The 26,845-nt window shown below is 46.8% G+C and overlaps 1 protein-coding gene across 3 annotated transcripts; it reads right to left on the reverse strand.

Moving 5' to 3' along the window:
- Nucleotides 1-1,825: 1,825 nt before the first annotated feature.
- On the reverse strand, nt 1,826-25,915 carry LOC137873627 (G-protein coupled receptor 22). 3 transcript variants are annotated; one of them, XM_068711914.1, is made up of 3 exons: nt 14,516-14,942; nt 2,795-3,761; nt 1,826-2,719 (listed from the first exon to the last, which is right to left on the reverse strand). In XM_068711914.1, the coding sequence occupies exons 2-3, from the start codon at nt 3,634-3,636 to the stop codon at nt 1,948-1,950; spliced, it is 1,614 nt and encodes a 537-aa protein (XP_068568015.1). In that variant the 5' UTR covers nt 3,637-3,761; nt 14,516-14,942; the 3' UTR covers nt 1,826-1,947. The 3 variants fall into 3 exon arrangements, with proteins under 3 accessions (XP_068568015.1, XP_068568014.1, XP_068568013.1); XM_068711913.1 differs by lacking the exon at nt 14,516-14,942 and adding an exon at nt 25,860-25,915 and having other exon boundaries at nt 1,826-3,761; XM_068711912.1 differs by having other exon boundaries at nt 1,826-3,761.
- Between the last annotated feature and the right edge of the window lie 930 nt (nt 25,916-26,845).

The raw sequence follows: 26,845 nt of genomic DNA on the forward strand, positions 1-26,845 counted from the left end.
TTTTCTGTCCGGCAGATGATTGTGACCAAAAGAAAAACTGTTTTTCTTTGACTAAAACCCAAAAACAGACACTTCAATATTTACATCCCTGAAAAATGTACATGAATACACAAGAATTATTGTCTTTTCGTTTGGCTCACAAATATTGTAAAAGGGGTGAGGATGAAGGAGATAGCCCCCGATCCCAAAGGCGCTCTCCAAGAGCCCATAGAAAGTTTAAAGTGTACTCTACCTACTCACTGACATACATATCTACTGTAACATCCATTATACAACAGTTGATTGAGGGCTGGTTTATTGTTTTACGTCCAGCACGTTGAGAAAACGATACATGAAGCCCTGAGGAGAAAGAGAGACACCGATAGAGTGAAACATGGTTCAGGACTCGGTCCAGAAGCTGACAAAGGCTGCTTTTTTTTTTTTTTTTTTAAACCTCCGCAGTCATTCAAAGTACTGTCCAAAAGTAGTGACTCCGCCCTCCAGAGCAACAAGCAGCGAACACGAGGAGATGTCCCACAGCTTTTGTTTTGGGATTCCTCCCGTGTAAGATGCTGGTTCACCTGCAGCGACTACAGACCGTTTTAATTAAGCTTCCACAAAATGTTGCCCTTTGATTTCCACTTTAAAACTGCAGCGATACAATTTCAGTAGTATTACAGTAGCCTGTGTCGTTGAGTATCCTGCTCGTTATATTATGCCCAGTGGCCTCTTTCTGTTAATCAGTAGATTAAGTCATCCTTCTTCTCTCTTCCCCCAGTAATCTAAACCACAAGTATAGAAAACCAACAGTTCTGTGTTCACATTCTCTTTGTTCACATCCTAGGGGTCATTGCTTTTCTCAAAATTTATTGCACATAATCACAAACACGCACGCTTCCCTTTATTCATTCACCCAACCGCACACGCGCAGAGACACATGCCTACATGCACACATGCAAACATACGAACGCAATCACACCGCCTTCGCTCACGCCATCGTCACTTTTACTCATACAATTTATTAAACAAATAATAAAGAAAGTCATGCCTTTTAGCTTTAACGTACACACATTCTTCCAAAAAAAAAAAATATGGTGCTTACTGCAAATGAAATCGGAATCAGTTTTTTTTTTTTTTGCAGTTTCCTGGTAGTTTCATATGAGCTTGTAAACTTCTGAATGCTTGTATTTACCTGCTATTAATTAGCTATACCATATACAGTATGTGCACTTTCACTCTGATACATTGTTGTAAACATACAGCAGGACATTCAGCACCACACGAATATATTAATAACTCAATTAAGGCATGAACAAATGAGGGAAATAAAGAGAAATATAGACTTACATTAATTATCTCACTGAGAATATATCTGTGCAGGTAGATATTGGTGTGCTTTCACAGATATTGACTAAATATAGATCAGTGTGCATGTTAGGTGTGTGTGTGTGTGTGTGTGTGTGTGTGTGTGTGTGTGCGCGCGCCATATGTACATGCACATGCAAGTTGAAAGTGCACGCAGGAGCCGTAATGTATGCATTTGCTGTTGTCTAACCCATATCCTATACAACCGCACGCTATCATTTTCAGCATACGTGGCTACCATGTATGCTTGGCCAGCGTTGTCATGGAGACACGGTGGCCACCTTGTCAGTTAGAAAGTGGACTAATGAGGGCCCCGTGTGAGGAGAGCAGAAAGAAGGCTCTGGTTAAAGCCCCGGACTCGTCCGTCTCCACATCTGCATGGAACCAGTCGTCATTGGATTTGTCCTGACCTTTGTAAACTAACAGTTTTTTCTTCACACCCATGCACAAATATACTCATGACCCATCTCTAGCAAGTTGGTAGGATACATACAATTCTTCAAATTCACACACGCTCACGCTCACACACACAAACACACACACACACACACACACACACACACACACACACTCACACACATGCAAACGCACTGAAGAGCAGCCTCATTCCCTCACTGCCTCTGTGAGGCATCGATCGGTGCCATCGCTGGCCTCCACTCGTGGCTTGCGAGTCTTCCTCTGGCCTCCCCCCTCCACCCAGGAGTTATGAATGACCGTCCCCCCGCTGGGAGCCGGGTCCACCTGCAGAAGGGACACCACCCTTTTCTTGACGCGCGTTTTGAGGGCACGGCGCAGCTTCTGCCTGGTGAAGGCATAAAGCAGAGGATGAAAAATAGTGGTTCCATAAGCCATTGCCAAGAAGCAGAGGCGCAGCCGCACCAGGCTGTCGCTGGGACCCATGCACAGGATCAGAACGTTGACTGCAGACAGAGGGGCCCAGCAGCCGATGAAGGTGGATATGATGAGCAGGGACATCTTAAGGACGCGGCGTTGACGCTCTCGGCGGTCCCTGTGCCTGCGCACCGCCCGCCTCAAGGCGATGATGGCAGAAACCGAGGCCTGGACGCCCATGGTGGAGGCAGGCAGTGGCGTTGTGGCGTGGGGCTGGGTTGAGGCTGACGCCGGGGTCGGAGAAGCAGGGGTGGCCGGTGTGGTGGCGATGGGGGTGGTGGCGGCAGTGCTGACGGTAGTGACTGTCGCTCCGCTATCGGACATCGCCTGTGGCATGGAGGGGAGTGGTGGGGGCGACGTTGGTGTAGGTGTGAGGGAGGGGATGAGAGGCGGATTGGTGAGGTTCTGGTTCTGGTTGGAGGACACCACCTCTGTGGGCAGGCTCAGCTCCTTCTTCTTCTGCCTCCTGCAGCGTATCCTGCAGGTGGAGTCCTTTGCACGCGTACTCCTCATCATGTGGGAGCCTATTCGAATGTTGAGGGCCTGCAGGATCCTGGAGTAGGTGAACAACATGACGGCCACGGCGATGAAGAAGCATGGCACTTGGAGCAGCAGGTGGTAATACATAGCCAGGCCAGTGTAGTACCCCTGCCCTCCTACGCACAGCAGCGTCCTGTTCTGCCACACTGGAGTCAGGTGGTGTGTCGGGGAAGAGGGATGAGTCGAGGGTAAAGAGGAAGGAGACATGGAGGAAAAAATGGGGGTCAGTCCAGTGGTGAACTCCGAGTCATTGCTCTGCCCTCTCGGCTCCTCATCCTTACCGTCCTCAACCATCGACGAGAAGAAATCCCCCTCAAGGAAGGGCAGGAAGAAGACGGCCAGAGACACGGCCCACACTGCTGCCAGGAGCAGCGCCGCCCTCCTGGGTGTCAGCAGACGGCTGGCTGGACGCACTGAGATGTCGTATCGGTCCAAACTGATCACCAGCACATTGACTGCCGTGGCGACGCTGGTGAACGTGACACAGGCCTCGTGAAAGCAGCACAGCGTGGCCAGGCTGCCGACTCCACTTTCATTAGCCGGCAGCAGGATCACGGCCACAGTCAGCGGCAGACACAGCAGACAGACCAGTATGTCCAGCACATGGAGGTTGACTGTGACCAGGTTACTGACTGAATCCACCAGGTTGGACTGAGCACAGTAGAGCACAAGCACGGTCAGGTTGCTGCTGAAGCCCAACACCAGCTCCAGCATCAGCACAGTGGTCAAAGACACCTGGAAGCCCAGGGGGTAGGGTGTGCTCCAGCCCTCCTCCACCCCCACCTCACCCCCTCCATCCAGCAGGCCTACCCCCTGACCATCGCTGGTCTCCAGGAGGTCACGGTAGCCTTCGGTCTCCATTGACGCCACAGCACTCCCTCACACATAGCAACAGCGGCCGCCACGCCAGACCATGCTCCGTCTTTCTTTTTCTTCTGGCTCGAACGAGACAGTGACGAGGATGGTGGCCAGATCTGTGGTTGATTCTGTGAAAAAGACAGAGAGATGACAGAGAAAGATCAAGCAAGTTATCAGTCAGCGTGTCTCATATTTACTCAAGTACAAGTCAAACCTGTCAGATTTGACAAGTGGGGAGGAGCTAAGAGTTGATAGGAGGTGAAAGTGATCTCGGCAGGCGATTAAGAGTCGGTGGTGTGCAGTTCAAGCTGCTGCTGACGACCCACATGAAGCCTCGCTGGGCTCAAGCAGTTAGACAACAAACGCGCTTCGCATAGACAACGGTAAGAGTTCAGACGGGAACTGGAGCAGGCAGTCTCTCGGGGGTCATTTGCAAGTGTGAGTGCATTAAGCAGGGACTCAGCGGAGGATCCCTGAAGAGTCAACACATTTTAACAAGCGGTGGGGATAGATTTCCTGACTGTGCTTACAGTTCGTATGCTGTGCTAAATTTTTGTCACGAAGATGAGACCATGCTTCTCGTGAGCAGGAGTGGGTGGATGTTGGAGTCATTATTACGCAACACATATATATATATATATATATATATATATATATATATATGTCAGGAAGCTTGCAGAATAAGGCATGTGGAAACAGCCACAGTGACACACTACATGTTGTCTATACTGACGTATTAAGATCGACCTCTACCTCTACCGGATTTGTACAATTAACGGCTGTACAAAAAACAACAACAAACCCTTCTGTTAAATCCTAAAGCGGTCAGCTTCTGCCTCCATGAGGAGAGGTGACGGGGACATCGGTGGGCTGGTAGAGACACCGTGCAGCGCATGTCAACATAGCAGGCCCCCAACTGAGGGTGGCAGCAGTTAATAGTTCTCACAGGGGGAGACGTAATGAAGACGAATGGATCAATGAGCCACAGACAGTGGCACATAAACAATGCTATCAGAGAAAGACCAGATCCCCCGGCATCCTCGCTCCACACCCCCTCCGTCTCATCTGCTCTCCTGCACCCCTCACCTCCCTTCCTACTCCGCTCCCCTGTCAGTGCACTGGCTGAGACAGACTACTTTGCATGTAGAGCATGTTATTCACGACCGACTGCGCGCTCTTCTGTGCTCGGGAAGGGATTTTATTAAGTGTTGCATGATCAGATATAAAGCCTCTTGTTGATACGTAGCGATGAGAAACTATTCCCTGAGTCTCTGAACTCAAAGCAACAGGTGTGTGTCTTGACCTCTGCCTCTCGTTTGACCTCTTCCCCTTTTTTGTTCTATCTCAGCTCTTTTCTGTCCCATTTGTCATCTGCAAAGAACCTACAGGCAGAACGGGACTCAGTGAGGAACAGTGGTCTATCTTAATCCACTACAGTGTTCCATGGGGTTTGTGGTGTTGGAACATTGATTTAAAGCATCATTGATCCGATCTGCCAATTTAACAAGCCAGAGGCATGGGAGCACACAAACACACTCCCTGTCTCCTCCTCTCACAGGTACCTGTGGTTTCATTTTGAGGGCTGCATAAAAGAGTTGTGAGCAAATTTGTTTTATTTCTTTTTTTTCTTTCAACACCAACTGCAGTTAAAGTGTTGGTTTTATAGGTCTCAGTATCTGTAAGTGACATTAATGAACTGAGGTAGTGTGTTTAAAAATGTTGGATGTAACTTCAGTGTTTGTAATATTCCCCTTTTTCCCACATTTCCTGGAAATAGAAATGACATCCGGCATGATCACAGCTATATTTTAGGCGGTTTTAGATGTTTGAGGCTATTCACACTGAACCCACAAGAATATTTAGTGAGCTGTGACCTTTTCAATGCCATCAAAATCAATTGTGCTAACAGGCTTTGTTCAATATGGTGGACATCCAGGTGCCACAGAGAGTAAAGGAGCAAACAAAGGAACAGTGTATGTTTGACAGACGATCACTTACAACAACACACGTGTCAATACTGCATTGACCAAACAGCGTCTTCCATCTCACGCAAGCATGCGTTTGAAGCGCGACAGTACATTAATGTCAGGAGAAGAACTGAATTCACCGCGTATGTAAAACTAGATACACGGCTATAGCTATTACGAAGTTACTGATTTGATCGGTCTCGTCAAACATGGTCCTGCCAATGATTAGGAAGGGACGCTCACTCCTGTGATAACAGATGCTCACTTTGTGATGAACTGGTAAGAGATAAGAGCCACAAGGCCACAAACAATAGAGCGGAACAAAAGAAGTCTGTGTTAGCATGCCGTTTGCGGGCAAGACAAAATGTCACAAGCCCTGAATATGAGCAGCTGTGACTCTGACCTGCGGGCGGGAGCAGTCACCATATTAGAGCACTTACAGGGAGAGAGGGAAGAAGGAAATTAAACTGTGCAGACAGGGTGCTGGAGCTCGGGCTGTTTTTCTAGCGATCACCAATGTTGGTGAAATGTAAATACTCGGGTTCATTTGAGGCTACAGATCAGGCTTACACAAGCTACGGTCCTGCTAGCCGAATAAAACGCGGTGCGGAGAAGTCCTCGCAGCGTGCTATCATGAAGCTTTATCTAACAAGTGCATTGTGTTATTGTGGCATGCTAAATCCCTCTGACCCTCTCCTAGGTCCTCAATCGACAGCATCATTTACAGTCACGTGTTGAAGGCTAAATCTACAGGTTTTACTTTGAAGATGATTTCATCAAATCTGGTGTGTAAATGAATGTAGATTATGTCCTTTGCGCCAAAACAACAACAAACAAAAAAAAAAAAAGGTGTCTTGCGCAGCGTCCTGAAGCCGTGCTGTCAGGGTTATCATAGGTGTCCAGAAGTGTCCCTCTGCACAACATCAGAGGGGAGATGCTCAAGCAGATCCTATCGTCAGTGTGGAGAGTTCAGTTTTCTTGTTTCTATGCTCGTGTTTGTGTAATTTTTTTTACACGTGCTCTAAGCTATCCATGCATCTAGTTTCTTTCTCCTGACAAAAACGTTTCTTGCCGGAGGCTAAATTACTTCTTCCAACACAAAGACAGACAGTAGGCATCCTTTTCTGGCCCAGACGGAGTCTAAAACAACACATTGTACGGCGTTTCATTATCCTGGTCTATTTGTTAGGCGCGTCTTTGTGACATAAGAACATAACTACGTTGAGAGACTATGTAAAAGTCACAGCAGTGGACATGCTGGAGGACATGAGCAAGACTGAAGCACGGCTGATCCGCCCTGGAAGATAACTGCAGCGAATCACTTCAACAGTTTTATCAAAAGAGTGGAATCAACGGTGCCGCAGCAGCTTGGTGGATGCCAAGATTAACTCAAGCCACAACTCTTTGTCTCCCGTGTTTAGTCAGACATTGTGTTTAATATTTGTTATTGTCAAAAACAACAGTTTTTGACTTATTCAGTGTCCACACTACAGTCTTCTTGTATCAATACACCTGCAAACACCTGCTTTTTAAAGCAACTCTCACCAACCGCATGGACAGTGCATTATCATGTCACCTTCTGTGATCCTATACCTCAATGTGTAGAAGCACACTTCACTACTTCGCACAAAAATTCACCTCAGATGACAACTTGCACTTCCAGGCCAGTGCACCCGTCTGATAAAAACAACACACACGCACGTTTTGCCTAAAAGGAGGCAGAGAAGGCTGATTAAATCTGTCCCTTTGTGTCGCGGCTTCCGTCTGCCGTGAGCCGAGGTCTCGACCAGCTGCTGTTGAAAGTGCTGATCCTGCACCAGGCCTGAGGGCACTCTCACCCATTTTCACCCCGGTCCTCTGCAATCTAGATGCGTCAATGGAAGTCGGCCCACGTGAGACTTCAGTCTGCCGATTATTTAAATGTGAGCGCCGCCCGTTCCCTCTATGCAACTTTATGTGCTCAAGTTTGCATATTTCTGACAGAAGACAGAATCAGTCTGTGTATATGTGTGTGGTGACTTAAAGTGTTCACGTAGGTGTTGTGTAGGGTTGTTGTGTTCAGACTCTTTGACCATCCTGGTATTGCTGTAAGTTAAGACAATGTAAGTATAATAGCAGGAAGCAGGGCTACTTACGAAGGACAGATAAGCGGCTCAGACTTCCATAAGCTGATGTTTCGGCCATCTAATGTTATCTGAAAAGTCTGGTTTAGCGGAACACACCGGATTGCTTTGAGTAAGTCTATCCGTCCTCGAGGCAGGAATTCTTATTTTTAATCAGCAAACCTGCTGCTGTGGTTTAAATGCAGCTGTTGGAAATGATTCAGCTCTTCTGTGAGGCTCTGCGTTCACCTCAGGGACGGGCTTGTCAGCGCTGTTCACATCCAGACAACAATAAGTAAAGTGGACATGTGTCATTTTCTTTTTTTTTCTCTCCAAAAAATGAGATTGGCAAAAGGAAAATGACGGTTTATTTAGGTAACTATCTGTTGATGGTCTTTTTTTTCTTCTTCTTTGATGGATACAAAATGGTGAAACTAGAAAGAAGCCTATGTGCTCTTTGATTCTATCGGACGGAAGCCAAAAGTTGACATTTAGTGAAGAAAGGGAAACTAGAGGAGAGAGACAGGAAAGGTGAGTGAAGGAGGAAAAAAAAAAGAGTGAAATGAAAGAAACCAACAGGAGGATGACGCATGCAGTGCGCTGACTCACGGCTCTCTTAGGTATTCCTAATGTCCGCAGTGAGACAATCGATCAAAGACTTAATTTCCCCACTCGATTCGTCCAGCAGCGCTAACAGCGAGCAGCCACCAGCTGGGCAGCAGCGTACCTGGCAGGCTCCCAACAAAGCAGCCTGGACAGGAACAACAACACAACCTGCTCAGCGAGAGCAACAACGTCCCGCCCGATCTCGCAGGCTTCTGATTAGGACAGCTTCAGGAACTCCCCATGAAACACATTTGAATGTGCAGCAAACAGAATACTTATTACGGTTGTAAGTGCAACTCCAGTGCTGTTGAAAACCAACACTGCTACTTCAATGTGAGGCCAAGCAACACTTCCTGTAACTAGAAGAGTAATCATATCTCCTGCTAAGACACACAAGCACACCGTGTAGTCCACAATGTATGGCTAGCTGCCATCTGCCCACACAGCCGCCCACCGCCAGGCCACGTCTCCTGCACGCGCTCCCCGTGCAGATACAGCGGAAGACGGATCGCCATCTGAGGCGAACGGCATCTCGTGTGCTTAAGAAACTGCTGAATCCCATCCGCACTCGTGCCTGAGACGAGTTAGGGAGAAAGGGGACGGGGGGGGGTAACGGGAGGTAAGATGAGAATGGGAGGTAGGTGCGGTGAGGGAGTGATGGATGGGAGGGTGCCTTGGGGGCGTGCAGATGGATGCTGAGTCGTGCGCTCGCTTGAGGGGAATGTTTGTTCCCTGCTCACTGCCTCTATCCATCTCACTTCTGAATAGTCCCAGTTGCACTGCCTCGCCTCCCCTCACCATCCGTCTTACAACCAGCGCATGACTCTTTGCTTTTGCACCATTGCGATACCTTTGTGCAATCCCACTCATATGTCCAGGCACTTTGTATCTCACCATTCTGACAGGCTGCTACCAGGACATCAATAGGGAAGCAATAGTCGACAGGTTCATTATCAAAAGCCAGTAATCTATAGGAGCAGCACTGCACGAAAAGACCTTGGTCAGACGTTGCTACCGCCTGACAGCACGCTTGACGGATTTCGTTTGGCTCCACACGTTCATTAAGGACACTCCTATATCCAGCTATTCAGGGTACCAAGCCTGTACAAAATAACCCATCAATAAGCACCAATCAAGGCCGCCGTGCAATCACGGTTCTTTGGTGAAATTAAGTAAAAATTGAGTGGGAGCAAGTGGAGGCTGTTACGTAAATCAGCGCTTTGGAAGGCTGTTCACTGGCCCATCAAAGAGAATGGCAATGATTAAAATAATTGAAATAATAATAGAAGATGGATAAATTGGAGTAATATAAAAGCCTTCATTATATTTCTATTATATCCATAAATACTCGTACATTCCTTATGTGTTCTGAAGTGATCACATGTGATTAGCTACAGTGCGTCTCCCTTCGTCTCTCCACTTCAGCAGCCCTTGTCATCGGGAGTTAATGGGTTGTCAGAATGCACGTACATACGCTGTGCTGTGAAATCGAGTCACAGAGTTACCACGAGGTTCTGTGGTGTAACTTTAACGCTGCGCTGGTGACAAGGCACTAGACCAACTGCAGATGGGCGAAATAGCGAGGCCCGTCGGCGGATGTTCGAGCCGTTACTTCAGCAACTCGGACAGCGGCATGGATTTATCGATACACCGCCCAGAGTGAGCTGCTTTCCGATACGCTCTGCGCCGCCTCCGGTGGATGCACAAGAGCTGCCCGATGGAGGCTACACTAACTTGCACAAAACCTCAGTCGGATAAAGGATCAATAAGTCAGGCTGACTATAACCTATTCAACTACACAACCCCTCTGCTTTGCTCTCTCAGGGAGTGGAGAGGGCGGGTGTCAGGTGTTGCAGGCTAACAGGGGGATTGCATCCCTCCTCATATCACCTATTGGCCCTACAACAAATCTGGAATTGTGCATTGCTGTAGTGTTCACCTTCAGCTCGGATTTAATCAAACTTTTCTTCAGAAGTCAGATTTGTGGCTTTAGGGAGAGGACTCTACGGACCAATATATTATGTTTTACAGCTATCTGAAACAGACTCATGCTCGGTGTCCATGGATGATCGAGCTTCAGAGAAGTGGAGAGGAAAAAAAAACAACTAGAAAAAATGGAATTGAAGGCAATAGAATAACAGCAGAGCAGTAAGTGGAACTGATGGGTACTAGAGAGAAAAGACCGACGTTTGTCTGAGACACGTTAAAGCGATTAAGCTATTTCACTCAATACGGCAATTAAAGCTCAATTAATGCAATTGTACCCCTGCAGACAGGACATCATTGGCCAAGAGGGGAGAGAGCCTCACTGCAGGGATCTGCACACACACACACACACACACACACACACACACACACACACACACACACACCATGATGACAGACAGAGGTCTAACCTGAGGAACCAAAGACTAACACACACACACACACACACACACACACACACACACACACACACACACACACACACACACACACACACACACAACCAAAAGAGTCAGGGATTAATGTTCCGCTCCCACATGAAGAGGTTTCATAAGGAAACCAGGAGGGCCAAAGAGCATGAGACGCATACTAAATACTCCTCAATTAAACCTCATCTACACTCACACCTCATGTCGGTCAGCATAAGGTGTGTCTGTAATCTGTAATGTTTGATTGGATGAACACAACACACGATCGGTGTAAAACGTGTATCAGACGTGTTTTTCCGCTTGCACGTCTTACGCGACAGACACGCTCTCACTTGAATCAATGCAGACGTCTGCGCCACTTCTGTACAGGCGCAGGTCTCGGCTGCGTCTCGCGGGCGGAACTGTGACTTGAAGACACACGGGTTTCTCCCAGACTGCAGGGCAGCAGCTGAAGAAGCTGCACTCAGCTGTGTTATCAGCAGTGGCCCCTGCCGGCCGGGGAACGGTATTCATTGAGTGAAACGTCAGTATGGCAGCATAAAACGTACAATAAAAGTTGCTTTGAGAACGTGTGATTCACGCGCGAATTATTATGCAGTTTGCCGCAGCAGTATGAGAGATTTGCCACGGACAGCCGAGGTACTCCCACACTCGAGCGCTCACTTCATTCACTCACTCGCTCACACACGTCATGATCCTCCTGGTGGAGATACATTAAATATGCGAGAAAGCAGTTTGATATCTATGGGTGTCCACACTGAGTCCATGGAGTCTGTGTGTGTGTGTGTGTGTGTGTGTGTGTGTGTGTGTGTGTGTGTGGGTTCCATGGCGCCTCCGTCTCTCTCTTGATAGTCCATCTTCACTCCGCTCTGCTCTCCTAACGATTTATCGGTCTGTCTCTTCTCTCTATTTGCTCATCGTGCGTCTCACTTTTCCACCGTTCTCCTCCTGCTGCTGCTGCTCTCCTCCTCCTCCTCCTCCTCCTCCTCGGGGAGTTAAGTGCAGTTGAGCTTTTAATTTCACGGTAAACACGAGTGCGCTGACAAGAAGGATGAGCAGCCTCGGCCATCTCAATTATCAACGCACCTTTGTGCAAGGCAGCCGCTGCTCTGTATTACGTCGTTGTACCGGTTCAGAGACTGGCTTTGACAACTTGTTTTCGACGACGATGGATAAAGGAAGTGACCCTAATCCGGTCAAAATAGAGTTCTAAATAGAAAAAAATACAAATACACAGTTGTCCTTTAATCCTATAGGAGCCTGTTACAGCAGTGCATGTGATTGTTTGTGGTTACTGCAGTGGCTTCGCTCATTCAAAATCGTCCGCAGTTGAATTGTCAGTACAAAGTGAACTCTTGGGACTATTTGCGTTACAACATAACTTGTTCCCAGTCCTTCAAAATGTGTGTGAATCAGCAATGGAGCCGCGCCGTCACTATTATAAACTTAACACAATCGTTGTCGCACGCAAAACAATATTTGAGCCGTTAGATTATATCCAAAACATCTTTATTCCAGGCTTTTACGACAAATGAGCAGCTGTTACATGAACCTTGTGCGCTTTTCCCACACTGTCGTTGTCCTATAATAACCTCAGCCAGACTCTGACCACCTCCTCTTCAGCGCTGTCACATATGACAGGTAAATACGACTCCTCGGATCAGAGGTAAAGTACCCCTCTGAAACAAAATACGACAGTTCTCCTCAACTATGCTGCGGCATCCAGCGGGAGAGTGACACGTGTGGTGGAATATTTCCCCACCAGCAGCATCAAAGCTCCTCTATAAATACACGCACAGACGCAAACACACAATGACCCACATGCAAAAGCAAACACACAGCGCTGCCTTGGTGAGAGTGAGAGTGAATGGGAATACATTAAAACAATTATCCCTTTGGGATTCGGCATAGAAAAGAGACGGAAACATCACAGAGAAGGTGGGCTTCAACTCCGACTTATTCATCTTCTGCATGTTGGTAATCAGCCTCATCAAAAAAAGTTCATTCGGAGGTGAACAGTCCTAATCTTGGCTACTTAATATCAAGATGAGCTTGTTACTGTGTTTTCAGAGTAGCTAATTAACCGGCAGTCGAAAAGACTGATCGCTTGATACGAGTGAGAAGAGAATAAAACTCTTTTTTTTGTAACCTTATGGTTACTTTGCAACCCAACATGCCTTTGCATTCTTAAAAATGTTATTTAGTTTGTCATTTGACCAACTATAGGCTACATCCTGCAGATTGAAGTAGGCCTATTATTTATCTGAGAAAGTTTCCATAATGTGCCACTTGTTCACAAATTACATAACCACACTTAGGAAAACACAAACACTGCGTCAGTATTTTAGGGCCAAGCTTTAAATAAAATGAATTCATGTTGCCACATATTGAGGCCGGGTTGTTAGAAGTTACAATAAATGAGAGAATTCAGAAAGTATGTGAATGTTGGAAGGCAATAATGTGAGAAAACGGCATAAGTAAGTGTTGCAGGGGATCACGGTATTAGCACAAAAGTAATATGAGCAAACAAACGAAATGAATATTAAAGTGTATTCATTTTAAATTCCTCTTATAGCAAAAACCTCGTGCCAAGAAGCAACACATTGGCAGCACTTGATCCAGAGAATTAGATTTCGTATCGGAGCACAAATGCAAACAGACAGCAGTTTGACATTAAACCAACTGAAGCCGTAACCTCGACTGGAGAGTGTGTGTTGCTTTAGTGTTCAGCAGGGAGGAAGCCATCGCCACTTCACCACCTCACATGTTCCCATTTCGCATCTCATCAACAGGAGAGCAGTGCGGGAAACACTGCTCCATATTCAAACACATGGCGAGACAGACAGAGCTCGACTACAACAACAACAAAAAAAAGAGCCAAATACAGTATTTATAGATTTTAAAATCATTTCTACGAGTATACTGGAAGAAACAATGGCCACAAAGAGCTCTTCGTCAACACTTTGCTACAATATAACATTTCAAATTTCAAATCTACATAAAAGCAGAAGTCAAGCGGAGGAAATTCAAATTTCGATTTTTTTTTTGCGTTTTTTTTTTTATTTATTAAGGTAAATAACTGCAGAGGCACTCTGGTGAACGCTCCTTTGAAACCATGGTCTCGTCGGGTTATCCCAGTTCAACACCAACTAACCATGCCCGCTGTGGAACAATCCTAATCTTATTGAAGCATTAAATGTCTAAAAACACGAGTTGGCGAACTGAGCCATCGCTCTTCAACACGATCACACGGGGCCACCTCCACGTCAAGCGTGGCACATCCATGTGACTGAAGCATATCAACAATTACCAACCAGAGACTTGGAGGCTGAAAACGACTAAGCCCACTTGGATCAAAACAACTCACAGGTTCTATATGTTCTGTAATATGTTGTATTTCCCTCTCTGGGACCAAGTGTTGTCTGATTGTTGCTGCACAGAACGACAAAGCATGTCCCACGTCATGACCGAAAAAATGCAAAGAAGCGATTAAAACCAGCCGGTGATATGTCCCGAGGCTGATTTCAGGCCCCTCTTATAAGTGCTAGTGAGTTGTTATGGTCGCCTCCGGTCCGGAATCTAAACAGGTTCGGACGGTCTTGTCCCTCTACTAGACAGTCCACCATTTGATCCATGTTTGCTGAAGACTGCATCCCGTTTCGATCCCTTACAAGTCAAACTGTCCCATTTTTAAAAATATATATATATATATATATTTGTGAAGACATGATCAAAAATCATTTACAATATGTGTCTACTGCACAGAAGTGCTGTAGTCGAGTGTTAAACTTACCAGTTTGGTGAGTGGGAATTCCCTTTACATCCTACTGCAGGTGTCGGGTGCGCTGCGCTATCTCCAACACTGGACCCCGATTCACTCCAAGGCTCTCCAGGACAGCCGGCTGTCAGCCCAAAACGTGACCAGAATTATTTGCCTCCGTTTTGTCATAAATATTACAGCGGGAGGGGGTGGGGGGGGTGGGGGCCCTCCACGGCTGCAGAGGATGCAGAGAGCAGCAGCAGCAGCGGCAGCGGTGGCTCGCAAAGCAGGTAATATCACAGTGTTTGGGCGTTTTTCTTTTAATTCCCCAATCACCACGGCGCGCTACACCTGTCCACTTTTATGCAGCGGACTCACGGCATCCCACACACGGACCGGTCAAACGCATGATTATGCGCTAACTGCTCGCTGGAGCGCAGTCGCTCCATCCCAGCGACCAATACGGTGATCTGCAAGCGCAGGAGAGAGAGAGGGGGGGGGGGGGGGAGGAAGGGAGGAAGGGGGAATGGAGTGGGGTTTTTATTGGAAGGGGGAGGAGACAGGGATGCGGGAGGAGGAATGGGGGGGGGGGGGGGGTAGCCTTCCATCCACAAGGACGACCTGAGATTCCTCAAGGGTGACCGCTCCTCTGTAGTAATTCAAGGAGATTTCCAAATTACTTGCGTCTCCCTCCCCTCTCTCAAAAACACATTGCGCACACTTCACCTGCTCTCCCTCAGAATGAAAATGACTGGATCCACTCGATGATATCAGCCCCCCCCACCCCACGGTGGAGGAGGCTTTTGAAGGCTTCTGTCTATGCTTTGCTGCACACCGGGGGCTGTGCAGCGAGTGTCTTGCCCCTCATATCAGACTCTACATTTCGATGAGCGTGGTTAAAGAGCAGATTCATGAGGCTTGAAGCCATATTTCACCTGAGATTATCATCTCATTGTAAGGTGCATCCTTCCATCTGCTGCACTGTGAGCGCTCTGTCACTGGGAAGCTGTGTGCGCGGATCAAGGACACCGACTGAATTTGTGACCTTGGACACGTTAAATACGAGCTCCCTGTCACTGCAGCTCCCACACTGATTCACAGACAGCTGTTTTAGAGAGGGGTGTGAATGGGTGTGCTGGTGAATACGTGAGATAAACTGTGCAGAGGGGAGATTTAGATAAAAGGCGCGAACACCATGGGGTGTCTGAGGAGAGCCAGGGCAGCTGATGTCAGCCGTTCACTGTTAAGAAACTCCCACAGTATCGACTGTGTGCTAAAATTAAAATAAAAAGTCCTCCACTAACAATCGCTGTGTATGTTTCCCCCAAAATAGATGTAAAGACTGTGAATATTTAACCTTATTTTGAATTGGTAAACGGTAAAACCTGCATCTGAAATGTCCACGTTCGCCCTTATATGCTAATAGACAGATGGTGGAATAAATACTGCTTATATAACCTTGAACAAGAAACATTGCATGCCTCTAAAACTAAATAAAATCAGTGTTGGCCCTCATGCTCTCCACCCACCATCCACCCCCCTAGCTTTTTGTATTCCATCCTGCAGTAATTGTTCATTTTTCTCGTTGGAATCATATCATCATGATATATGCCGTAAGTTATTCGCTCTCTCCGGTAGAGTGTGTCATTTTTTTTTTTTTAAAGCAATAGTTTTGCCATTTTGGGAACTAATTGTTTTCTTGCAGTGAGTTGGATGAGGAGATACACATCCCTCTCATATCTGTCCTGTTAATACAAGGCTACAGCCGGTTAGCCTAGCTTAGCATAAAGACTGGAAACGAGGGGAAACGGCTAGCCTGGGCTCTGTCTGAAGGTGCCTCCCAGCGCCTCCAAAGCTCACCGATAAAAGTTACAGCGAGGAGCTTTTACCTGGTTATAAAAACAGTCTCAATAAAACACTGATGCCTCCATGACCTACGTAACTAAACGAGAACATCGGCAAGAACATTGGCTATTTCTTTATGGTTGCTCTTAATGCCACCGGGTCGACGAAATCATCAAGGCTCACTCGAAACTCCTTCAGCTCAGACTCCAGCGTTTTTTTCCCATTAGTATAAAAACTATAAAAATAACAAATTGCAGTTTTACAGACATCTGTAGCCGGAGCAGTAACTTCCTGAAGTATCCACTGGTTGCCTGGAAACCTCAAGCCCCATCTCATTTCACTTATTCTTTTTAAGTAAAAAGCGATGTAGGAAAATGTTGCTGCTCCTTTGGACAGAATCAGGCTGTTTCCTCCTGCTTCCAGTCATCATGCTATAACTGACTGCCAGCTGTAGCCACATGTAATGTACAACCATCTAACTCTCAGCATGTAAGTGAGTATATTTCAAAAATGTAAAGCTATTTCTTTAAAAAGTAATAACTATAAATTGTATTAATACGGTTTGGTTTTGGGAAGAAACGTGTGAAACGTGAAGAACATTTTTTGCTGTGATCCTTCATGTACTGAACACCTGGTCTCCGTCTAAAGACTGTAGCAGTTCACACCCCACCACCTCCGTCGCCACAAGTTCTCCGTCGCCCACTTCTTCCCTTTCACTGCGCCACGCATTTTACAGAAGCGCCAAGGTTCCCCGCGAGCCGCCCCGCAGTCGCCACACAAACGCACAAAAACACGGTGAACTGCCCTCGCTACCGATCCGCATCTCTTGTGAAAACAGTCGCATACGAATGCAAAGCTAGCCAGTGATAAGGAGCATCTGCCACACACCCACATACCATATGCCCCCGTCACTCAGCCAAGGGAAAATACAGAACAACATCTAAACACACACACACACACACACACACACACACACACACACACACACACACGCCATACTAGAAAGCAAATACAACTCCCGATAATAACACAAACGTATTTATCTCCTAAACATTTATGTGCAGAGATAAACTGCCACCTATATGCAGCAAGATGACACGGAGAAAAAACTGCGGGGCCTACACTCAAGCTGTGCAACATGAAGAAGAAATCTCTCCATTGTAATCGTCCATGTGTAATTCTTGCGACACATGCTGCATGACTGTTTCGACGTATGAACCCGCACTGCATCGCCTCGTCTTTTCTTTTACGGATTTCCTGTTTTTCTCAGAATGCCCTTCAGCAACGCCAAGACGAGGGAGCATGAACTGGCTGCATACAGGTGTAGCGAGCATCCACGGAAAGATGATGAAACCGAAATGTAATAAATACAACCGTGACAAAAACATCTTAAACAAAGAAACTTCTGCCAGGAACTGAGGAAACCAAGACCTCTACGGTAGAGTGCTTGGACTCTACATTGACCCCGTGTCTGGACATACTCAGGGCAGATAAGACTCTTGACACTCAGGCCGTTAAGGCTGAGTCCACCATGTTTTATGTAGGCGGGCAGTTCTTTTCCGTCCGCAGGCTGGAAGGTCCACTGTAAGCCAAGACGTCTCCACAGGCTGAGAGGACGTCCAGCCAGCCTGAGAAGCAAGAACCTGAAGAAGCGTCTTCCTTCGTCTAGTTTCTAATATGCTACAACCGTGATTGATAACGTTTGAATCCTCCACACCAGAGCTCTCCCTCGAGGCTCCGCCCGGTTCCGCCTCTCCTCTGGCCTTCTGTTCCTGACCCGTCGACGGCGGCCATTCTGTGGCCGTCTAACGCGCATCGCAGCTCCGACCTGCAATGCGCCAACGCGCTGAGGATTCATTCCGGCAAACTGTTGAGAGAACGAGACTCTAAAAGAAAAGACTCTAAGACGAAAGACATTTGAAACTGGCAAATGTGCCATGACGATACAAAGAAGGGGTGAAAAGATGAGTCAGCATCCTGCTGAGGGAGACGGAGAGGAGGAAAAACGGTTCAAGCCGTAACTCAACGAAGAAAAACTGTAAGCGCCGAAGATATCGGAGAGAGACGAAGCCAACTGCCGCAGAGGGAGAGAAATGGAAGAATGCAATTCAAATGAACCGCTGTCATCCGGCAAGATCCACAGAGGAAGAGCCGCCGCCGCTGCATGCAGTTTAACCTCCCATCTGCTCAGCAGACCCGTCAGGTGAACACAATGCAATTTACAGATGTAACTGACTTAAGTCAGACAATAAAATAATCTTAGATAGAAATATGAATTAAACAGATCAATAAACTTTAGACCCAAAGATCTAAATTACATTTAAAGTAGAACTAATATCAAATTGATTCACAATCTTTCTTAATCTCTCAACTGCTGAACGGTGCATAAATCTTTTGAACTAAATTCAATGTAAAAACGTCAAACTATGAATCTAATTACTTATTAAAACTGCTACAAGCAAGAACGCTACACAGGTTGTGTGAACCTCGTATATCTTCCTTCCTGTACAGAGGATTTCTTCCTATATGGTTGTTGAATGTCAGGCTGAGGCTAAAAAGAAAGCCTTTGCTCTTTGAATTTAAGGGGTGATATCAAAATGTGACCTTTTCTTTGACGCATTAGAGCAATGAAAAGTCTTCTGTCAAGCCTCATTGTAACTGCACCAGAAACATCTGAAGCCCTCTGCTACTTAGAGCTACTTATACACAGTAATGAGGAAGAAGACACACACCACCACAGCCTGAGATGCGTGTTGTTGTTTGTCTTTTGTATGTCAAGTCGACCAGTACTGTGAACCTCCCTGTTTCACCCCAGAGAGAGATTCTTTCCTACAGGCGTCAATACAGCAGCAGATCAGTTTTCTCCCTGTGTCCCTGGTCCGTGTCTCCGTCTGTCCTGTCCTGTCCTGTGCGGTATCAAAGACCCCATCGTGACCTCTGGTAAACATGACGACAGGTCAAGGACCCCCTGGGGCCCGGTCTGACTTCAGCCCCCCACTGACCGGTCGACAGAAAAAGAGACAGGCGGCCTGTGGTCACACGGGGGCCACCACTCACAAACTCACACATATGCTTCCTCGACCCAAATTAAAGTTATCTGAACCCACTGGTTCCCCAGTGTGTGGACACACACACACACACACACACACACACACACACACACACACACACACACACACACACACAGGTGTCACGAAACAGAGCCATGGTTAACGTCGTTTGTTACAGCCGTGGTTTTCCTGCTTTGACCAGTTCAAATGTGAAAAGGGTCAATGAAGCTAATTCATTCAATAAAGAAACCTAAATTAAACAATGGGACTGGATGCAGCGGGACATCCTGGTATTTTTGACACGGACCTATTGCCTTTTCTCTCACACTCAATAGTACGGTTGTCTACAGACTCTGTGCGGCATAAAGCGCGTCTATGCTTTGAGCTAAATGCTAACGTCAGCGTGCTAACGCGCTTCAAAATGTGCATGTTGACCTTTAGCAATTACATAATGTTTACCATCTTCGTTAAGCGCGTTTGCACGTCTAACGTCTGCACCAGCATTTTACCGTACATTGTTAAATGTGCCACAGCGACTGACAAACACGTGTAAAAAGACACAGGCTGTTTGTGTTCTCGATGGTGTTATTTTAATTTGAAGCTCTTACAAAAGTAACTAAGTATATATTGGGATATGTCTACACGCAGAGATGGTTCGTTGTGCCCTTGGGTGTGACAGAAACATGCTGTGGACACATCCACCCGATGTCCTGTTATAGTCATAGACAACAAGGTGGTCCAGCTGGACAGGGCAAATTAAAAATATGTCACGACACCGTCAGCGTGTCACCCAATCGACTCAACTGCACACCCTGCTCAATGGAAGGCACTTGAACGTCAGAGACACGATTGATCAGAGAGACCTGAGAGGAGAGGAAGCAATAACAGCAACACGAACGAGAAGTTTGCATTCATAGTCTGATACAGACAAACAACATGAGGTGCTTTGATGCAGACGAGTAGAAAATGAAGCAGAGGAGTTGACACGAGGGAAGAGAACATTAACCACGGAACCGTGCGCATGAGCTGGTGTGAGGAAGAAGGAGGCAAACGAAAAGAGGGGAGAAACATCTTTGTGAAGCTTATTGTGGCTCGACAAAATGACCTTGGGTCGAGGGAGTGCAAACACTGAGCCAGGGGAACGGGGCAGACAGAGAGAATTATGGGTGAGGTGGAGTGAGAAAGACAGCCAATAGAGAGAGAGAGAGAGAGAGAGAGAGAGAGAGAGAGAAGACAAGTTGCTCTGCAGTAGTTGTTTGATCTGAATCCAACAATCATGCATTAGGAATGAGGAAAGACAAATTTGCCTTTTTCCCCAGCATCACGAGGAGGCAGCAGCAGGGCCACACAGAGGCCGCTCCCTAAAGGCCTCCTCTGGAGTGTATTTGTATATAAGCTCACGATGTCCTGCCTGAGGAGGGGCAGACTGACAGCTTGAGTCTACCCTCTCATTAGCGTACCCAGGAAGTAGCCCTGGACCTGCACAGTGGGTCTAATATCGACTGCGTCGCCATGACTGCGTGACCCCCGCCACGGCATGCCATTCACCTTTTACTGGTATTTTTGTGGCGACTGTAAACTATAATTTTTTCTTTTTTGATGCAGCGTGCCCACTGTGTGTCTACCGGCTGCTGCTTTTCAAATAAGTGTAATGGGCTGTGAAATTAGTTTTATCTCTGTGCACAATATGGCGATATATATATACAGAACATTTCTTGACTATCTAGTCTTCCTAAAGGGGGGAAAAAATGCATTTTCACAGTGTAGCCATTACAAAAAAAACCACCCAGATCCTCAATTTACATATATACTTTAGTTAAGAAACAATCCATTTGACCGGCGTGTTAAGGTTTCCACAAGACATTTGATTGGATGATATTTTTGTCTGGTACGGACAAGTGGGCACAGGTGTCTGCATGACTAAGCATTCACCTGTGCTCCTGCAGTCAAATCCAGTCAAGACATTTCTGGTCTGACTGAACCGCAAAGGGACTTCGTGATGGATGGAAGATGAGACGCTCACTGACCTGTCACTTCGACCCCCCCCCCCCCCCCCCTTCCTTCCTGACCCCTGCCTGTGCGGTCTGCTCTCCCTGGGCGGCGTCTGACATCCGCGGCCCTGTCTTCGGCTCGGCCCTCCTGTTCCTCGTCCACACGTACGCAGCCTGTCACTTCCCTCCCATCCCCACTCAGCCACACTTCACTTTTTTTTCCGGCACAGCAGCAGCAGCAGCAGCAGCAGCAGCAGCAGCAGCAGCAGCAGGGCCCTTCTGCACCCCACCTGCATACTTAAACTTGAAAATGGCTCGTGGTCATCATCGTCGAAACATTTTAAACAAGCCGCTGCTTTTACTAACTGGTTTCTGTGTTTTCTTCGGGGTGCCATTTGATTCAGTGTGGAGATATTACTTGAAGCCTGCCAGAGATAATATCCTGAACAAGAGAGACGGAGCCCTGGAGCCCAGTAATCCAAAGTGATACATCCTCACAGACAGCTTTCATACATCCATCTACAGAGACGGGGGGGGGGGGGGGGGGGTTATAATCTTCTGTCTCACCTTGCCAATCTTTCTTCAATCTCTACTAAACTTCAATTTCTCCTCATCTGTGTCCTCCATCTCTCTGTGTGTTTTTAAGTTCAGTTGTTACAACATCTTAGCCATACTTTACACAAACGTTAATACATCAATAGGGAGTTACTTAGTGGTCACGTGACGCTGGTTAGGGAGCAGATACCAGAAAGGTCATTCAGGTAATGACCCCCGCGGATCCACAGCAACAGCCCAATTTGAGTCATTAAGGGACTGAATGGTGAAATTGAAGATTATAGTGTTTCAAAGCCAAACTTTAGTCGACCGCAATCAAAAGTGAAATATGAGCCGGAAGCCGCAGAAGGATCTCAAGGACGTCTGGCAGCTCAGGCTACTCGCTAAGTGGGGTCAGAGGTCAACAGACAGCACTGTGAACCGTGTCTGAGGGGGTGGGGTGACATTGCTGATAAAGCAAACAAACTGAGGAGGTTAAGGCGTGCGGAATTATGAGTATCATAAATGTGACGCGCTAACAGAGAGTCTGCTGCCATGCTGGGAGTCCGCACTAAAATGCTTATAATGACAGATTTAACATCACAGCACCATTGTTAAACATCTAGGTTTAGTGCGTAACGATTCCACTTTCCATAGAGAAGCGGGTTCAGGGGCTCACTGGTGTCCTCCCTCACTAAGTACATGACGCTGGTAGCTTTGTAGCGGGTTCATGAGAGTTATGCCCGAGGTAGGTGGTTTAGCTCAGGGCTCAGCACAAAAATAAGTACCAACAGGTCCCCTCAATGAGGACGTTAGTGTTGTGTGTTGAATGCATTTTAAAGAACTAAACTGGTCAACAAGTGAACTCAACAAAGCTGGCTGCTGTGTTGAAATAACGTGTTAATCATGAATAAAGTGCTGATGAACTGCAGCAATGAGCAGCATTTATTCTGTTCCATGCAGGCAGCTCGTCCATCTCTCCTTCGCCCAACACATCTCGATGACAATGTGACGCAGAGTCAAAGGGCCGCTCAACGAGCTTAGTTGCGTCTGCCCGATCTCATTACTCCACGTTACATCAGCGTGCTAACATTTGCTAATTAGCAAATACATCCTCTGTGGGCACCTTTGGGACTCCTTTCTCTCCGTGAACACGGTGGATTGCCCGCTCCGGGTTGGAGCGAGTCAACATGCGGTGGGTGACGGACAGACTCCTCGGTGCGGCGTCAGCATCGATGCAGACGTTGTACCGGACCGCTGCGGTGATGGGGGATTTACCCGGTCCATCTACGCTCAGACACCTGACTTCAGAAGGTTTTCTGGGCCAGGTAAACTGGTAGGAGGCTCCGGGGTAGACCCAGACCACGCTGGAGGGACTGTCTATCTCGTCTGGCCTTGGAACGCCTCAGGGTTCCAGGTTCTGGTGAGCCTGCTTCCCCCCGCAACACGACCCAGGATAAGAAAAGATGACGGATGGAGGGATCTGGGCACCATGGACATCTCTACCAAATCTTAATGGAGATCCATCCAGTACTTAGTTATCAGAGGATCAACAAAGATTATTGTCTGTTGTTTCTGCGCTGCCGTCCCTTGAGCCGCATTGCTAGAAAATAAGTGACAACTTTCTGCTAAACCGTAGTACTTTCATATGCCGTATGTATAGGCAGAGCACTAAAGTTGCATTTGCATGAGATGAATCATACATGCTTCATACTGACACTTCTCACTATGTCAGCTGATGTGCCCTGTGCTGCCGGAGCTCCCTATACACCGCCTTAACCTCCGCCTTGCCGGTCACCGTTGATTTGACCAAGATTTAACGTTCTTAGTCCGGATGTGTTTGTTCATGGAAGATCCCGTTCCCCTTTTAACGCTCTGAATCTCTGAGAGTTTCCTCTAACGGGCTATCACTTTCCATCAAATGTAACCGCATGAACATTTAATTTTAACAGTTCATTTCTTGACCCAAGTGTCTCTGAAGATATGAAATCAGAAGATATCATCGTACGAGTGAAGCAGCAGGGACAACCCATGGACACCCGGGTCCATCTCGCCGTCCTGCTGCACCACAGTAATAGGTTTAGGTGTTGCACCAGTTCCAACGAGCAGGAAGTGGAGCCTATCTTACTGCCATCTACCCCTCTCTTCCAATAACCAACAATTTCCACCACTCTCTGCTTCCTAGTCAGCTGCAAAATTACTGATTACAGATTTGCTTACAGTCAAGAGAGGGAAGTGGATCACTGAAAAAGGGGGGGAGGGGGGTAAAAAGATGAGAGGGAGAGAGTAATGGATAGAGAGAGAGAGAGAGAGAGCTGAGAAAACTGAAAGATCTCAGGCCATGCAGTTGTAGCACAGGCTGCTGAATGACAGCAGGGAGAGATGAGAAATGGCATATGCAAATCCAGGCTTATGCATCTGAAATATCCCATGAGATGCTTTTGATAATGCTGAGGCATTGTGACACGGAGGTGGCCCGAGCTCATCACTGCCAATAATGAAGAGAATATGCTAATAGCTGACTCATCTGCTGGAGGAAAAATGAAACAAAGTAAACAACAACAACAACAACAACAACGACGACGACAACAACAACGCTGCTCTCTGTTAGTTCACGGAGGAGATGGACAGGAGAGGAGACAAAGTGAGGAAGAGGCATAGAGGGAGAGAGACAGATGAGATGGACAGAACTAAAACAATTCAAAAGTTAGAGTAAAGCTAATGCCTTAGTGACCTTCTTGCATTTTTTAAAGGTCTCTCTAAAGATCTTGATTTTTTTTTTTTTTTTTAAAACACACCATAAAGCACCAATGCGCCCTGCATTAAAGTCTGGACTGGCAGTAAGTGGAGTATGAGGTGAGCAGAGGTAGGCTGGTGTGTAATACCCACTTCTAATTGAAACCGCTTTGTGTGAAAGCGCTCAGTTCAGCCAGGAGCCCAGAGAGGCTAACCCAAACGCTCAGATCAATACACCCAACAAACGCTTAGACTGGCACAACTCTGAGTGCTCCGGTGAAAGCCTCACAGGACGCCCAGTCCACACTCACAAACTGCAGCAGATCAAACAGACTAATAGAGAACACACAGGGGTCGAAGCACCGGGGAATCTGCTGCCAACAGCAAGCTCAAGCTTTACACTAATCCATTCTTTACCTTCGTTTCCCCCCTGACGCTCACGTATAGATGAAGAATAACACTAAAAATAACTTTATTTATAGCACCTTTAAAATCAAAGTTGACAAAGTGCTTCGACAGACAAAGCAGCAAAAGCAAGACAATAACAAGAACAGCAGAAAGCTCAACAGTGAGGCCCAACAAAGCAAGACAGCTAAGGTGAGAGTTAAACCAGTACAATGGATGAAACGGAAAAAAATACAATCGATACGGTAAACATAAACTAATAAGTGAATTAAAAGAAGAGCATATGCACCTTAAAAATGACCCATGCACGAATGGCTCCTACGTTTTGCTTAGTGAGCAATATGTGCGAGCAAGTAGGACAGGGACTATAGATAGAAGAGATGTACGGATCATATGCTGTTATGACTGAGAGGGTAAAAGTGAGATTGAGAACATTTCTAGCATGTTTCATTGCTATAGCAACAGCCTTTGGACTTGCGGATTGAAGTGGGTGGCAGAAAAAAAAAAGAAAAAAAGAAAAAAAAGAGCAAGAGTGAGAGGAGTGACGGAGAGAGAGAGAGAGAGAGAGAGAGAGAGAGAGAGAGAGAGAGAGAGAGAGAGAGAGAGAGACACTTTGGCTTCCTCCTCTCTTTTGGCGAGGTTCTACTAATCCAGCTCTCTGCCAACCCCACACCCTGGGGCTTTCAACAGTCAAGGTCACTGAAGAGGAAAAATGAACAACTCCTAAATGTGCTTCTGCATTCTCCACATTCAAGGGAGGTGAATAGGAGCAGTTCTGTATCACACCGACAGGGGAAGAGCTACCATTGTACTCACAGCATGCGCATGACTGTCCTCCACGAGACTCGCCTCATCCCGGCGGAAGGATCATGGTGGCTGTGAAATACCCTTGAAGGGTCACGGACCGTAATCCTCATTGTGCCTTGTTTGAATGCCTATAGAGAGAGAAAAAAAACAACATAGCGTCTATTTTTTTTTTTTTTTTATGTATTTCAAAATAAAACCACATACAAGCAGACGTGCTTCCTGTTTCGTTTGCAAAAAAGCCAATCATCTGAATAATGATCCGGTCTGAGCAGCAGAGCCACTGTGATGGTGGGAATTACAACGGCACATATAGCTCAGCACATAAATGCAGTGAGGCGGGCACTTAGTTCATATTAAATTACAATTCAGTTGTAGCCAACGTTCACACACACACACACACACACACACACACACACACACACACACACACACACACACACACACACACACACACACATTAGCATAAGTCTGCGAGGGACAACCTTGAGTCATGAAATAAGACTGTGTGTGTTTAGAGAGAGAGAGAGAGAGAGAGAGAGAGAGATAGAGAGAGAGAGAGAGAGAGCTCCGCCAGAGTGAATATCAAATTAGTTAAGGTTATTAAAGCTCCCCTTGTTTCATAGAAACTTAAGTTTGCAGTCCCCCCCCCCCCAACACACACACACACACACACACACACACACACACACACACACACACACACACACACACACACACACACACACACACACACTCTATCCTCACGTGTCCTTTGAAAGACTTGCGGGACCGCTCTGAAGGCTTTTGGTGTCTTGTGTAAAGCTGACTAGTTACGGCTGCTGAAATCAGTGACGGCTGCTATTTTTAGAATATGTGAAATTTATCTCTAGCACACAAATCATGATGAAATACGTGCTCACACACACACTTGACGCGCGCGCGCACACACACACACACACACACACACACACACACACACACACACACACACACACACACACACACACACACACACA

The sequence above is a fragment of the Cebidichthys violaceus genome, unplaced genomic scaffold (genome assembly GCF_023349555.1).
Source record: "Cebidichthys violaceus isolate CVI_PGR_0920_01 unplaced genomic scaffold, fCebVio1.0.p SCAF_17, whole genome shotgun sequence".
NCBI lineage: Eukaryota > Metazoa > Chordata > Actinopteri > Perciformes > Stichaeidae > Cebidichthys > Cebidichthys violaceus.

Coding starts and splice junctions, on each gene's coding strand:
- LOC137873627 (XM_068711913.1), bottom strand. CDS start 3,636: ATGGAGACCGAAGGCTACCGTGACCTCCTGGAGACCAGCGATGGTCAG.